Source organism: Vanessa tameamea, chromosome 13 (assembly GCF_037043105.1).
Source record: "Vanessa tameamea isolate UH-Manoa-2023 chromosome 13, ilVanTame1 primary haplotype, whole genome shotgun sequence".
Classification (NCBI taxonomy): Eukaryota; Metazoa; Arthropoda; class Insecta; order Lepidoptera; family Nymphalidae; genus Vanessa; species Vanessa tameamea.
Genome location: NC_087321.1, coordinates 7,732,122 through 7,748,492, shown reverse-complemented (window position 1 = coordinate 7,748,492; position 16,371 = coordinate 7,732,122). Strand labels below are relative to the sequence as shown.

Here is a 16,371-nt window from a genome sequence, read left to right as displayed (position 1 = left end):
TTAATAGGATACTCGAGCTGTATAAAGTAGGATTTATTTGTAGTTTAACCTAACAATAGTCTAATAAATAATTACTGCTCTAAAACTATCGACATGGTTTTTTTTTATTTTAATTATTATTTGTTTATAAATGGTGTTATTTAATAGCATTGCTCCATATTTACCAGCGATGTTTCACACACAATGTTGACCAGCAATTCTTTATTTTTACGAGATATCATCTTATCTGATGACCGAGTTGATTACTTTATGTTATAAAGTAGTAACACATTTCTAGAAACAAGTATCTGTGACTTGTACAATAATTAGACAAACAAAAAAAAAACTGTTATTACATAAATGTCTGTCGATTGATTATCAGTGTTAATATCTTGTTTACATATTATTTGATTTACAATAGAATTTGTAATAATGATACCTACTTACTGTAGATACGGAAAAAAGTAAAAATATAATTTATACGATGTAACAATATCGATTCGATTGATTAGAGTGTTTCGCGTACAGATGCGGTCGCGTAGCGGCGCGTCGTCGGCGCTGGGTGCTGAACGCGCAGAGCGTGAGCGCGAGCGTGCGGCGCTGCTGCGACACGCGCGCGACGAGGCGGAGCGCTCGCTGCAACTCGCCGCCGCGCTCAGTGCGCGCGACACGCAGCTGCGACACGCGAGGGAACAACTTTTCGAAGTCAGTTTTATTTATACATTACTTTGATTCATTGTCTGAAAGTTGAATATATTTTAATATATTAACCGTCGGGGTTTTGTCGAAAACGAAAATCATGAACACGATTTTGTAAATAGTATTAGTAGTTTGTTTCTGCATTCTTAAGCTCGAAATATGCAAAAACTGTACCTCTGTTTCCAAAATGTGCGTAAATCTTCTAATATACTATATGTATATATACAATTAACTAATTGAATTCTTGTAAATCTTGATTGTCAAGAAGCCTTTTAGAATTTGGGTTTTTTTTATTATTTATTTTAAGAGCTGAGTCACTTAAGAATTTGGTATAATTTTATAAAGTGACGTCACACATGATCTCACAATTCGAATACTGTAAACAAAGTTGCCCAGAATCGGTAGAAATTCAGCGGAATCGGGCGTATTGTAACATCATATTTCTGTATATATACATTTTTATATATACAGTCACATTTTATTTATTTATATATGTATTTAAAAATATTTTATTTATTATTATTATGAAAGTATATATATTTAATTGTAGTTATTATCATATAAACCTTTAAGTTAGTATGAAAATAACGGAAGTATAGTTAATCTTTCATTCCACCGTTGAAACGCTGCGTGTTAAAAATGATGTCTTGATATTTTATATCTGCCATGGCGGAAAGTTTAAGCGTCGGGTAAAATTGGGCAGGACATTTTATGGAGCCCAATGTGTGCAAACATAAGTGCACTCTATATTGACTCACTGTCATAATTTAATGAGTGCAAATTTCTCACGACCGGAAAGAGTTCAGGCGAAGGATAGATCGGTTGACATACTTTTACGGGATAGATAGACAGGTACGGGTCCTGGTTCCAAGGAGAATTTCTTGTCTGAAAAACTTAATAATTTTACTGGCCCGACCCGACCTTAAACCCTTAGGACCAACAACGTGTTAATATAGCAGTACTATTACATAATCATGCTATGTACTCGATTTTGGAAAATAGGTATTACGGTTGAATGTATTTAGGCGACTACGGTCAGGAATGCTTGATAACATCTCTGCTATGTAATAGAGCATTGTTAGTTCAGTGAATTATATTAGACTCAAAGGTCGAGCGGCGAACGACTATATACATATAATTATGTAAATCAATCAACTAATGTACTTCATATAATATTAAATTGGAGTATTTCTTTATTTGATGCACTGCGCTAGAAATTTTAATGTCTAAATTCGTTAAAAATCCGTTAAAAATAATCCGTTAATGTCTTTCACACAATCCATCCATGGTTTCTTGGGTCGTCCCCTACCTCTATATCCATCCACATCCATCTTCAAAACCTTTCTCACAACATGGTCCTCATTCCTCCGCATAACATGGCCATACCAAGAGAGCCGGTTTCCAGATAGCTTCTCGGTTACCGGTGCCACTTTCAAACTTCCTCTTATGTACTCATTCCTTACTCTATCTATTCGCATAACACCACACATTCCTCTCAGCATTCTCATCTCCGCCACATGCAATTGTCTTTCAGTCATCCCTTTTATAGCCCAACACTGTGATCCATACAGAACAGCAGGTCTGACCATGGTGGCATTATCATTCGTTGTCGTTGTATTTATTTAAATAAATAAAAAAAAACGTTTTTTTTTTTGTTTATAGTAAAAGTAATTAGTATCTAATACACATATTTGTGTTGGGCGGACATAGAATTCTAAAAAAACTAAATATTGGAGCAAATTCTACAACTCTGCTCGGAAAATACTCAGGGCCTCAAATCTATTAAGAAATTAACTATTTAACGCAATCGAATCATAACAAAATTGTTACCGTTCAGCCATTTTCCTGTTCTATAAAGGCAACGATCCAGTTGCGATTTAGTTAAAGTCGGTTCGGAATATAATTGAGATCATATCGTAACTGATATAAGTAAATAAAATAAGTCCTCAGTTATGATTAGGCTGAGGTTAATTTTTGTAAGGAACAGTCGAAGTTGGAACGAAATAGAATCGGGAACGTATCTACCGCACCGTAAACATATTTATCCAACGTATGCCGTTATATATAACTTAGTAGAAATGGTGTCCAGGTTTTTGCTCGGATTTGACCCATGATACTTGGTGTTAGGGCTTTGTGCAAGCCCGTCTGGGTAGTTACCACCCACTCATCAGATATTCTACCGTCATACAGCAGTACTCAGTATTGTTGTGTTCCGGTTTGAAAGGTAAGTGAGCCAGTGTAACTACAGGTACAAGGGGCATAATATCTTAGTTCCCAAGATTGGTGGTACATTGGTGATGAAAGGAATGGTTAATCTTTCTTACCTTGCCATTGTCTATGGGTGGTGGTTACCACTAACCATCAATTGACCCATTTGCTTGTCCGCCAACATATATCATAAAAATATAAAAATGTTAAAATCTCCTTCTTCAGCGATCCATATTTAAGGGAGTGATCCATGATCCAAGTTAAATAGCTTCATAATCTTGAGAGAATTGAGAATATATATAATAGTAAGTATATAAGTTAACATGATGTTTTCATGTTTGTAGTATATAATTATTTCAATATTAAATACTTTCAAAGGAAAGCACTCTGATTAGAAGCACAATATATATAGTACAAATACATAAGGATCTCTGATAAGGGCTCATCAAATATTACTACAATGATTTGTCTTTAGAGACAACCCTTGTCAAGTAATGAAAGCCCTTAGGAAATAAACTACACACGTAGAATTGCAATCTTCTCGAACTAATGGATTCCATTTTAATGTAATGACTTACGAGAAATATATAATAAAATACAAAAATATCTTATACAAACAGATTTATTATTTAGCCTTCTAATAATTGTGTCTGTTTTTTTTAAACATATTTTGTCAAGTTGTTTTGCGCGTTAAGTATCCTAATTGTAAAATAACGTGGAAATCCTTGTAGCATTTTTTGCAATTATTCCACTCGTTCATGATTTTTACGATGATTAATATTAAATTTTTCTCTCTGCTCTAATAACTGGTCTCGGCAATAGCGGCCCTTCTCAACGGAGACTAGCACACTGCGCAACAAATATTTCAGAGCACAAGTATGTGCATAGAAACAGGAGCACTCTCAACTCCCTTACTCATGGTTCAATAGAACGGCAAAGACACGACCGGTTTATTAGCTCGATCCAGGATTTAAGCTTAGGACCTCAAAATAGTATCGAGACCCGGACTGTAACATTGCGATCTTCGTAATTTCGGAGAGCTACTAAAGATTTTCCATTAAAACAAATATAAATGTATACAATAATAATTAATTTAATCAATATTTGATTGAAAAAAATTGTTTCCTACTTTCATTAATGCTTATTTTAATAGGTTTTTTGGACAATTAGTATTTTTAATTAATTTCACATTACCACCTACTTTCCGTTTGCATACGGTACAGAGAACGTTTTTGGGCAATGGTATACGCATATATAATAAGATACCGGGAAAGGTAACCAATTTACCATTTACGAAATTTAAGAAGTTTATTAAGACTAAATTAATAAATAAGTCTTATTATTCATTAAAAGAGTACTTTTTAGATAAAAACGCCTGGATTTTGAGCTCGGGTTCCATCACAGGACACTATTTTTTGTAAAAAAAACAGCACTGTAAATCTGTTTATTTGAAAAGAGCAACTATGCGAGTTTCTTGCTGTTTCTTCTCGCTGGAGGCTGCTTTCCGAAACGGTGGTAGTTTTTTTAATATCGACGATTCAAAAACGCTTCGTTGTAAAGTTTACTTGAATAAAATTGATTTGATTTGATTTGATTACTGCAAACACCAATTTCACATTATTATGATAATCAAATTGAAATAGATAAGTTTCTAATCTATCTAATTTTGAGTCCGTTTGTTTGTAAATTACTAGTAATATTAGTAAAAAAAAAAAATAATCGTAAATTGGAATTGTTACAATCGAGCAAGATTGGTCATATATTAATGTTGTTTAAAATAAATAATAAATTATTTACAAGTATTATGAATGATTAATGTATCGGCGCAAATAAAGAGATCGTTTAATAAAATACGCATTAGTATATATGTATTACTCTATTGATATCCCCGTATGCCGTCAAAACAGGTCGCATACGTTAATTGTACTTTATTTTTAAATATAAAATCATAAACTTAGAACAATAAAGACATGACAATATCCCACAGAGTAAGTATCAAACTTGCAACTACAACGACACACATAATCCAGTCGAGCCATTGATCCAGAAATTTACTTTTAATAAGCAAAGCTTATGTGAATAATCACTAGTGCGAATAAAGCAATTAAGAGCAATACGAAACAGTTTATTTTCAGCTTTGTGGCGTGAAAATCCTTTCGAATTATCCTTTAACAAATTATTCTAGGCCAATAAATAAACAGATTCAAAGTTAAATATTTTCTGTGCTATTTGATACCAATAATAACAGAAGTGGTGGAGTATTATAAAAAGGTTTAACTCTCGATTGATGTTAAACATATTTTTCTCTTTATATTTATAACATTGTTTCAATAAATAAAACACATTTATATATAGATATAATTTTTATACATGATTAGCGTAATTAATTTATAAACAAGAAATTATGTAAATATTTCATAAATATTCAACAGACGAATGTATTTTTGCAAGTATCCATAGCAGAAAATTTGATGCTTTGAAGCCGATCCATCAACAACATCCGTTGCTAATTATAATTTCAAATTGCTACACTGAAAATGAGAAGGAAATAAGCCAACATGTTTAAGGTATCACAGATTAAATTAAAATATATGTTTAATAAAATAACAGAACCTATGAAAAAACAGTAGTTACGTTCCGTGAAACACGTCACACTTAACATACAATCCATAAGAGACAATAAACATACAAAAATTACTCTTATTATATATTTTACGAAAAACAATTTTAATTTATATACTTTTCACCCTTAAGCGTGGTCTTTGTTGCAAATATTGTGAGAGTAATTGTTGTGAACTGATTTGTTCAGACCAATAATAAGATTTTTTTATTATTGTTGCAGTATTACGCATTACTTCCTAACTGATAAACTTCTTCGTTCTGATTTTGTTGTCATTTTCGTTTAAATTATATGATATTAGAAATTATTATAACATAATAATATTATTTACTTATTGAGCCAAGCGATTTATCTGCCCGTGCTGTAGGTACATATTTCTTCTCCTTATACTTTATACTTTTATTCAAATATCTTGTAATATATCTCTAGATATCAGTTCCATTAATAAACATCTAAAAAGCAAATTATACAGAAAATATTGTGACAAATAAATTTAACTGTTTGTTCTTTCTTGCTCTGAGTCGTTAAGAGTTACCATTGATACAGAATATTTTTGTATTACAATGATAGGTACAATCTTGTATTGAATAAATGTAAATAAATTATGATTATTCCATACTTGTGAAATATGCGAACATATAGCATTAGAATTTACTTTAATATATCTTTCGAAACAATATATAATAGTGCAATTTGCAAATTAAAAACGTATGATTAGGTTTAAAAGTTGAAAAAAAAAATAAAGCAAAAATGCGGACAAAAAATAAAATATTGATAAGATATTATCTGAGATTATGAAAGGCTAGAAAACGGATCGATATAATTTTATCACATCTTAAATTTCGGGAAGACCAACCCTATAATTCGCATGATACCTAAACGATAAACAATGTCAAAGTATCCTCGAGTGACAACTCTCGGATCTTGATTGAACTAAACAAAATAAATCACTTTAAAGTTACAATCGTAAATATTAATTATATATCATCACATTAATCAAAACAAAAATTTTGGTGACTTGAATGACAATCGTTAGTCGAAAATCGGAACCATAATTATCAAATTTTGACCACAAAAGGAAACGTCGATCAGATAATAAAATATTACAACGTTAATAATTTACTTTAAATACTTGTACTATTTCAAATTATTATTCAATTTTTATTATTGTCTAGGCTCGAAGACAGTTGCAGGCCGCCGGCTGCCTCTCCGAAGGCGAGAGTGTGGCGTCGCTCGGAATCGGGCCGCCGATGCTCCTTGGTGGGCCTTCAGGATTGATCGGAGATCGCGGTAGCTGCAGCGCCGACTCTGGAGTTAGAGGTACTATCATTATATGTATTAAGTTTATTTAGGCCTTACCACTCCTTAAATATAATTAAATTGCATTTAACGAAAGAAAACTGTTGTTGCATCTGTCTAGATGTCTAGATAAGGGCTTATCAAAGAAACAACTATTTAAATATTTTTAAGTAACAAGAAAATTTGTTCATAATCTTTAAACAATTACTATTGTAACCTCCTGTCCAAGAAAACATCAGCTCAAGGATATCTGCAATTTATTTTTATTATTTATTAAACAACGAATCGATTATTGACAATTTCCACCAATTTCACCAGACATTTTTTTTTAAATCACAGTTCAAAACTAGTTAGGCAGTGAATAAAATTGAAAACAAGATTTTATAAGAACAAATCTTTATTTACATTATCAAACCAAAGTAAGTTGCAATTTGTAAATTAAGTTAAGCAGTATTCCATTAGTCTATGATAATTTCGAAATAAAGCCTTGTCAGTGACAGGTAGTAGTGACGGCGGCGCCACCTCTGTGTGCGGCGGGAACCTCTCCGACTCCACTGCGGAAGGAGTTCCACCAACCATCGACCCCTACGACACGGATGCCGCATCACTCGTTTCTTCAGCGCATCCTATATATCAACGTGAGTACACTACCATGAAATATATATACTACACTCTACACTAGAAAATATCCACTTTTCTCCATAAAAATAATTAAAGATTTCACAGTGACAATGCGTAGCCTATATCGTAGGATAGCTCTGGTCCTTAGGTGACCTTTAAATCTGAAAGCTGCAATACGAATCGAAGTTTGCTCACTTTTAACCGGCAATTGATGGAAAGCGGTTTTTACATACACTTCGTGAGCGTAAGCGCTGCCAATTCTAAGTTTCAGCTGCCACTGAGACTGTCTAGACAGAATTATTCAATATATTTTTATATTTGGACTCTAGGATTTAAACACAAATGTGTGTTTAAATCGTGTGTTTTTCTACCTGGGTATCTTAGTTAGCTCAGCTAACTAAGATACCCAGGTAGAAAACGAGCTTTAGTTTCTGATATAACATATTTTTACTTTTTCATTATAACTGATTAAGTAATTTTGAAACTGTTAGACGTGGTATATCGGAATGGTCTACATGCTCACAGTTTATACAGTTACATATCGTCAAGTATACAGTTATGCCATCAACATAAAATATGAAAAAAACAAGTCTTGCAACGCATCGAGAGAAGAAAGTTATAAGATCTGAAATGTTTTCCTTCACTGCTCAGCACGAGATCAATTATAAACATAAGGCCCAAAAATTATTTTAATATCAAAAGTTTCTTACAAACTTTTATGTGAATTGTGAATTTTCTACTCAATTAAACTAATTAATACCAGTTCGATATTCAAATTCCACCGAGACGGACCAAGAAACTTATAATAGCACTTATTGTTTTATAAAAGTGTGTCGAGCGGATTCAATTACATTTATTTACTCATTTTTGGCCAACAATAAACGCAAACAACTCAAGTCAAGTTACTAGTTTATTTTAATTTTCTATCGACGTTGTGTTATTAATGTATTATTGATGTTATTGTCGTGGTCAATGCTCTACTAAACTTAGGAATTTAGATTTTCAGTACCTCGTACCTATATACAATACTGGCTCACTAGCCCTCAAACCGGAACAACAAGACCAAATATTGCCGTTTGGCCGTAAAATATGTGATGAATGAGTAGTTTATAATTTTTATTTCTAATTTCGTATATGTAATAATCTTTATTACATCAATCAAGCCGGTGGCCCAATGGCTAGAACTCGTAAATCTTAACCGTTGATTGTTGGTTCAAACCGAGGTAAGCGCCACTAAATTTTCATGTGCTTAATTTGTGTTTATAATTCATCCCGTGATTGGCGGTCTTCACCGCCTGTTTTCTTTCGAAAACATCATAAGGAAATGCATGGAGAGGAGACCTTAGCCCAGCCGTGGGACATTTATAGACTGTTATTTACTTTGTTCTTATTTACATCACTCAATATGCATAATATATAGTGATATACGAGTAGAGCATTAAATTGATATCGATCAATTTATATTCTCCAAATAATGCAAATTTTGTAAAAGAAGTATCCATGATGTTTCATTATTATTTATTAAGCTAACAATTGATACGATCAACCTACGTAACCCGATCGTGTCATGTCAGATAGTTTCCACTCATTGTCGGTCATATTAATGTTACTGATTTTATTAAACAAAATATATGTATGCATACAGTGCAAGTTTAAAACAAAAACTATTTAATAAAATATATAATGCCAGTTAATTATTGCTTTAGCATTAATGAAAAAAATTAAGGAATGATGCTGAATTTTGATTGGTTTTTGGCGGTTAAATAATACGTGATTGGATGGTTCTATTTAAGTTGATACAGCACAAAGCCCTAGAAAGAAATATAAGAAAATATAAATGGTTTATCATTGTTTATCATTTCATTAAAATGGCATCAACATTTATGTATACTTATTAGAGTATTGATATTGACGAATAAAATTAAAATTATATTTCAAATTTAATTTAAAACGTTTATTAAAATAAAAGCCTTTAATGAAAAATCCTCTCATTTCGTGTTTTCGTAGCACAGGATACAACGCGTTAATACTATAACAATTTTAATAAATTAAAATCACTATCAGCCGTAAGGCTCGAATTTTAATTTTGCACATTTCACTAAAAGTTTCAGCTTTTAACGTTTTTATATCGGAAGCATTTTCAATATGGAGTAAATTTTATTTGCACAATTCATTTCATAATCTCTCGAAACTTTAAGCTTCGTTGTTATAATTTTAACAATGCTATCAATTTCATGCCGTTTCATTTTTCAGTGTTTTTAAAGCTTGCACGTGAAAGTTTACATTTTGAAATTAACCTCAAATTCAAGTATACATTAATTAAATTCGTTTATGACAATAAGAGTGTATGGGGTAAACTAAAGATATATAATTAAACTTGTATTTATATCTTAAACTAACAATTTAATTACACTTATAGGTATCAAATTAAATATAAATGCTATGGTCAGCGCTTGTATCAGAAAATCAATCGTATGTAGACATGTCACTGTGACCATTCGAAGGGTTGTAGAATAGCAGCTCCACTTTTAAATTAGAGTTCAAATAAAAAATTACATTTAATAAAACAAGCAAAATACACATATTATTTTAGATTCGCTGTTATTATTTATTTTTAAGATAAATAAGGTTTCATGAGCAAAACAAAAGATTTTACTTATTCTTGTTATTTTTACTTCTTGTAACATTGTTTTGAATGAATTATATAAAAAAATATATACGGCTTATAAGATGAATATTAAAATTAAATTACAAAACGTTTTAATGAATACTTATTTCAACGTAACTACGTTGAATGGTCTAGCCTTTGCAATAATAGCTTAAAGGATGACGTAATCTACTCGCAATTGTCGTAGATTTCAAATACCCACCCGTAGCCCAGCTCCGTGCCTGGAAGCGAAGATAAGCTGAAACAATAGTTAGACTTTCACTAGCAGCTTGTATTATCAGCTCCGAACAAGCCCTAGCTACAAATTCACGTACGATACTATAATATTTTAACGTTAATTTAAAGTTAAACATTGTATCGACTCCTAGCTTTATTTATTTTTGTAATTAGTTCGTCGACGTATTTTGATGAAGACGTCACTCTAATACATGGTAAGTTTGCATACATCTATCTCGCCGATATTAAGTCTTGAATTACCGTAGGACTTTTAAAACCTTATATTTGATAATGAGCATCGTAATCACTTAGCAAAACTTGAAGTAATTTTGTGAGGTTTCGTGTATCTGAGTAATGTTACCGTTATGGGCGTGTATATCGTTTATATTTTTTTACAAATACTGTTACTAATTATCTCGTAATTTGCTTCAATGATCATACATCACTTTTTAATATCGTTTTAATTCCGAGTTTTCTCTTATTTCTAGTTTTGTAACCTTAATATTATACTGTAATAAATTTATAGGTCAAATATTTTAAAGGTCAATGAATTATTTCAATGGTTGCCTCGAACTGTACAAATTCATCAAATTTTAACGTTCTACAATTTATTACACCGACTTTTAGCTTAGTCAATTATTTAACACAACAATGAATACCACACAGCACTACAAAGAAGGATATTTTTAGAATAAACCAAAATAAAAGTACATTAATGATAAATTCATATATATGAAGCAGTTAAAATAATGTGGTATTTATTTAATTACAAGTAAAAAATCAATTTAGCTTATCTCAATCGTAAACAACAATAATTGTTCTCAGTGAGCACTCCGCGCGACTGCAGTCCAACTCTGTCGCCACACAACAGCGCGTCATCCTTCACTCGCTCTATAGACGCAGGATCTTTGTCCAGGTTTGTACTTTAATTTCGTCTTATTTTTTGTTATTCATGATCTTATCGTATAATTGAACTAGTCCCATTCTCGTTACAGTTTGTCATTTTTTAACAAATTATTTTGCGCCAAAACATTGCATTTACGACAGCCTTTCTCAATAAGGCCTAGTCAATTGCAAAGAAATGTATTATAGTGCATGTAGATTAATAAACTGAGATTAGCTCTTTAAGCTCCATACCCTCACTATCGTGATCCGATGACGGTAATCACAAATGACAGTAGAATATTCAACTGGCCAAGGCAAGGCGAAGGCTTTTCGCGCCTTCCGTTGTTTCTCACTTCAAAACTCGTGGCTACTTACTATTTACAGTTAAAGTTTGAAACCAGACCTTATGATCATCACCATTATAAGCTATATGCTATAATTTATTTATTTTACCGTGCTTATATAATGTAACTTTAAAATTTTCAGTCATGTAATTCGTTTTCCACTGAAGCTTTTAAAACATTACTCTTAAAAACAGTGCGAAATTAAATTAAAATGCACTTCACCGGAAACAAATTTCACAACTGGAGTATAGAGCTGAAATTTTACTGAAGATCCATTATTAAATAATATCTTTAAAATAATTATATAATTAAACTCCTGTAGTTGTAGGACTTTAAAAAAAAAACACTTAACAAACATTTATGTATATGTTTCGTAAAGATGTTGTAGCTTCTACTTTAGTTTAAAAGTGTCGTGTCGCCTGAACTATGTCTTACCCGAAGAAAAATGTAATGCCTTGTCTATTATAAAAATATACTTATACTAATTTATTTTTATCCATATATTTTTTTCGCGTATACGCCAACGCTCCACCTACCTTGGGAAATAAGATTGAGAGATCGCTAAGCGATAAGAATTTTTTATTTTATTTTTTTGGTTTTGTTTATGTTATCAATTTACTAAATATAAGAGAAACTAGTAGTAGTTAAAAGAATAAATAAATAAGATGTTATGTCCCTTGTGCCTGCATTTACACTCACTCACTCACACTTTTTCTGTTTCGAGGTAGAAGATGTGGAGAGTGGGTGGTACGTACCTAGATGGGCTTGCACAACCAAGTATTAATAACTTTAATAGTACTGATTCAACAACGAATGAACCAAACCAATGAACAGAAAGTCGATTTCCGACTTTAATACTAATGAAATTCTTTTTTTTAACTTTATTTCCATGGGTTGAAACACAAATCTTTAAATAATTAAAGAATATTATATTTTAGATCTCTAACAATTTCTGCGCAAGTAATAGTTAGTATAATAAATATAACTTCCAAATTAGTGTGTAATGCTAGAAGTAACGTAACTCCTATCAAGTAATACGAGTAACAATTCCAAGACAGAGTTTAATGATTAATGGACGCTTTTCGCCGCTCGCCGTCTGGTACGCAAGAATGTTATAACTTAGATAGTTTTATTGGACTTACAAACTATGTGACCTTTCTTAAGTTTCTTATCTCTGAATGTGCCATTTAATATTATAATTATATAACAAATTGTCTTGTTCTTTTGCTCTATATAATATATTATTATTTATATTGCTGTACTATTAAACTTTCTATTTAACTATTAATTTAAATATTATGTAAAAACCAACTCAACCCTTGTTTCTATTTTGGAATATTAATTCCAGAATTGTAGTTCAATCGTAAAAACATGAATAATGTTAGGATTATCACTGTCCTGCTGATACTGAACTTGACAGTTGTATCAAAAGGAAACTATTGTGGGAAATTACGTGAATAGGGTTACAGAAAATTTATTTTTCCTTCTGTCAAATAGCAGTTTATTCGATGACTATTTTGTATAATATGAATAAATGCTTTACAAGTATATATGGTTATTTAGGTCAGTAGAGCAATTATCGAGCCCGGGAGAGTGCGACTCTGGTCTGGTGGGTATGAGGTCCCGTGCGGGTGGCTCCAAGGGTGGAAGAGGCAGGGGTTCCGCTTGGGGCTCGATCTCACGCGTGTTTGCCCGCAGCCGACACCGCACCAAGTCCGGCAGTGCGGCCAGCAGTGGACATGAGAGTGGTGAGTGAGATACCGTTTTGGTTTGCGCAAATGAGATACAGGGATTTACAATTCACGTTCAATTTCTGTTGACGTATCGTATTTCATAATATATACTTATTCAAATTAAAAAAAAAACAAACATAAAAAAGTACATTTCGTAGTAGCAAAATAGCTTAATTGTTTTAACAAAAGCAAATAGTTGAATATTAACTTAACTTATCGCCAATTTATACGTAAGTCAAATTATACATTTTGTAATATTTTTGAAAACAGATATCTTAAATCAAGGAAATTTCAAACAGAGTAATTTAGTATTGTAACGACACATTGAAAATAATAGTTACAACTCATGGACACCAACGGGATAGTAGCGAATATTTCTTCGTGAACGCAGAGCCGGTGTACGCGGGAACTGGAGTGGGTCGCGCGTGGTCGCCTCTAGGCAGCGAGGCAGCGCTGCGGGAGGCGGCGTCACTGCCGTTGTCGCGGTGGCGTGCGCCCGCCATCATCGCGTGGCTTGAACTCGCGCTCGGCATGCCGCAGTATGCCGCCGCGGTGGCCGACAACGTCAAGAGCGGAAAGGTAAGTTTGTACTATCAATAGGCAATATTTATAAAAAAATATTAAGATGTGAATGCTTCAATGAAATGAAATAAGTAATAATAAACACATTATCTAATATTAAGTTTAATGCACTTGATGATGTCCTCTTGATCAATTTTGGTCTCAGTGGTCATTGTCAAGGAAAGCTTGCTTGCTTAGAACATATAAGTTACTAAAACTATACATATAAAAAATTATCTTAAAATAATCGCGTTATTTTAGTCATTTTAGAAGATTATAATACCACCACCGTCAGAAGACGATATTTTGTTGTGCAAAAATGTCATTCCATTGGATTTATAATGAAGCGACCTACGTTACCTTGTCACAAATTTAATGAGAAATTATTACTTATTAAAAACCGTATATAATGGTTCTTTTATCTTATTTAAAGTCAAAATCTTTTTCCTTTTTAAGTCTTATTTATTTAGCCAAAAATGCAGATTTTTTTTTCAAAAAAAAACTAATAAACAATGCTGGCAAAATTCATTCTACATGAATGAATTTCGCAAATGAATCATAAATCTGATTTTCTCTTTGTCATCAATTGTCACCTGTTAGATAATAAGAAACAGATTTATTGTGTTTCGACTGCAAACTGCACATATACATAAATAATAAATAAATATTAAATACATTTTTTTTAATTAATAATTTTGTATTATATAATATAATTGTTATTTACATTGAATAAGTTGTAAAATAAAGAATGCTATAAAAATAACAAATGTTAGTTGCGTTTATATTTATGAAAAATACATTTTCTTTAGAGACAATATTCGTTTCCAATACAAGGTTTTTTCAAACTATATCGTATCAATAACAACAAGATAATTATGTAGTAGTTCACACATAGTTACATAGAAAGACACACGTAAGATTAATTCAACAAACGACGAACTTTAGGATTACAAGATTTAAACTTCCAAATATAAGACCTCTTTCAATAACGCTGCACATATTCTATGTCACCTTAATCTCAATTAGGATATACCCATAAAGAAAACTGGTTGAAATATTTTTTTATTCGTTTTAAGGAGCTGTAACTTATTTTCCAAGAAGATTGACAATCCCGTAGAAATTCTGTTGATATTTATTCTGTTTAATTTAGACTACCGCTGAATATAATGTCTTTGTTAATATTATTCAATCGTCAATTTCATTTAATGCATTAAAGAACCCTTAATACTGTGAGATAAATCAAATTCATATAAATATCAATGGGAGAAAAATCCTTATTTATACACATTTATTATTCACAATAGCAATTTTATCACATTTATATGGAAATGAAGTCGCATCACAGACCTTTGATAAATTCATCGTACCATTTGTTTATTCAAATCACGTTGGTTATCAGTTCGCAGCGGTGTTATGTTATTAATATTTGGAACAATTATTTCATATCGGCGGAAGACCGTTTGAATTTAATTTTAATGGTCAAATTGAATTGAGAGATCGTAAGGAAATTAAATTGTATATTTGATGATATTCTCAACTCTGTATCAGATACTAACAAATAAAATTGATGAATATATTTATAACTCGAGATGGTGATAGCACTGGAGTCTTAACCGAAGATTATCATAGATACACCACAGAATTTGCACCTCACCTTAATTTTTGGTTAAAATTAATTTTGGGCTCGATGATGGAGGATAACTTTGTTTGTAAACATGTGTGTGTCAGATTATTTTTTATCACGTTTGTCAACAACCCGCATTGGAGCAGCGTGGTGGAATAATTCCAAGCCATCTCCTCAGAAGGAGACATTTACAGGCTGTTAATTTACCTTATTATAATAGTCGTGGATATCTTATAATAAAATATGCTGTATATCTTTCTATTACCGTGTGAATATTGAAAATTCATTTTGAAACTTCGCAGCTCATAAACCTGACACTATCTCGAGTTTTTCATATCGCGCTTCCGACATCGAGTGCTTCATATATTATATGAAAATCATATTACGCGGCTCTCTGAACGGGAGGTAACGAGCCATTATTAAAACAAAAATTAATATGCCACTGCATACTGTAACGTTGATTTTTATGCGATATGAATAATAATTCTCATTATTATATTTTAATATATATATGTATATGTTTTAAATTATATTATTGAAGTCAGGAATTCTTAAATGAGGTTTTTCTTTCTCGTTTCTGCGAATCGTGACTAGAAATTTCGAGCGGTTAATGCAGAGTAGACTGGTTGATTTATATTTTGTTGCTTTTATTATATTTTTATCTTAGTTTTACCTAAAACAAGAAGGTTTTGATAAATGCATTATGTTAAAAATACTTTTTAATAAATTAAAAAAAAATGTTAAAATAATGTAAATTAAATATCTGACAAGACCTGCAGAAGATTTTGTTATTCTCTCTATATATCAATAAATTCATGTGCTAATACTGTTAAATTTAAATATCAATCAACGAAAAAAAAAAAATGTTAAAGAGCATAGTTAAAAAAAAAAATTTGGACGGTGCAACTTAATTT

General features: G+C 31.6%; 1 protein-coding gene across 6 annotated transcripts in view; it reads left to right on the top strand.

Annotated features, from left to right (window-relative positions):
* LOC113403368 (kazrin) overlaps positions 1–16,371 on the top strand; it is a 93,952-nt gene that overhangs the window by 70,100 nt on the left and 7,481 nt on the right. For 4 of the 6 annotated variants that reach the window (XM_026643898.2, XM_026643894.2, XM_026643901.2 and 1 more), the window contains exons 8-13: positions 508–684; positions 6,682–6,826; positions 7,291–7,443; positions 11,136–11,226; positions 13,103–13,287; positions 13,664–13,851. In XM_026643898.2, coding sequence (XP_026499683.1) covers positions 508–684; positions 6,682–6,826; positions 7,291–7,443; positions 11,136–11,226; positions 13,103–13,287; positions 13,664–13,851 — 939 coding nt within the window. The remainder of the gene's footprint in view (positions 1–507; positions 685–6,681; positions 6,827–7,290; positions 7,444–11,135; positions 11,227–13,102; positions 13,288–13,663; positions 13,852–16,371) is intronic. The other 2 variants (XM_026643897.2, XM_026643895.2) reach the window with 2 other exon arrangements.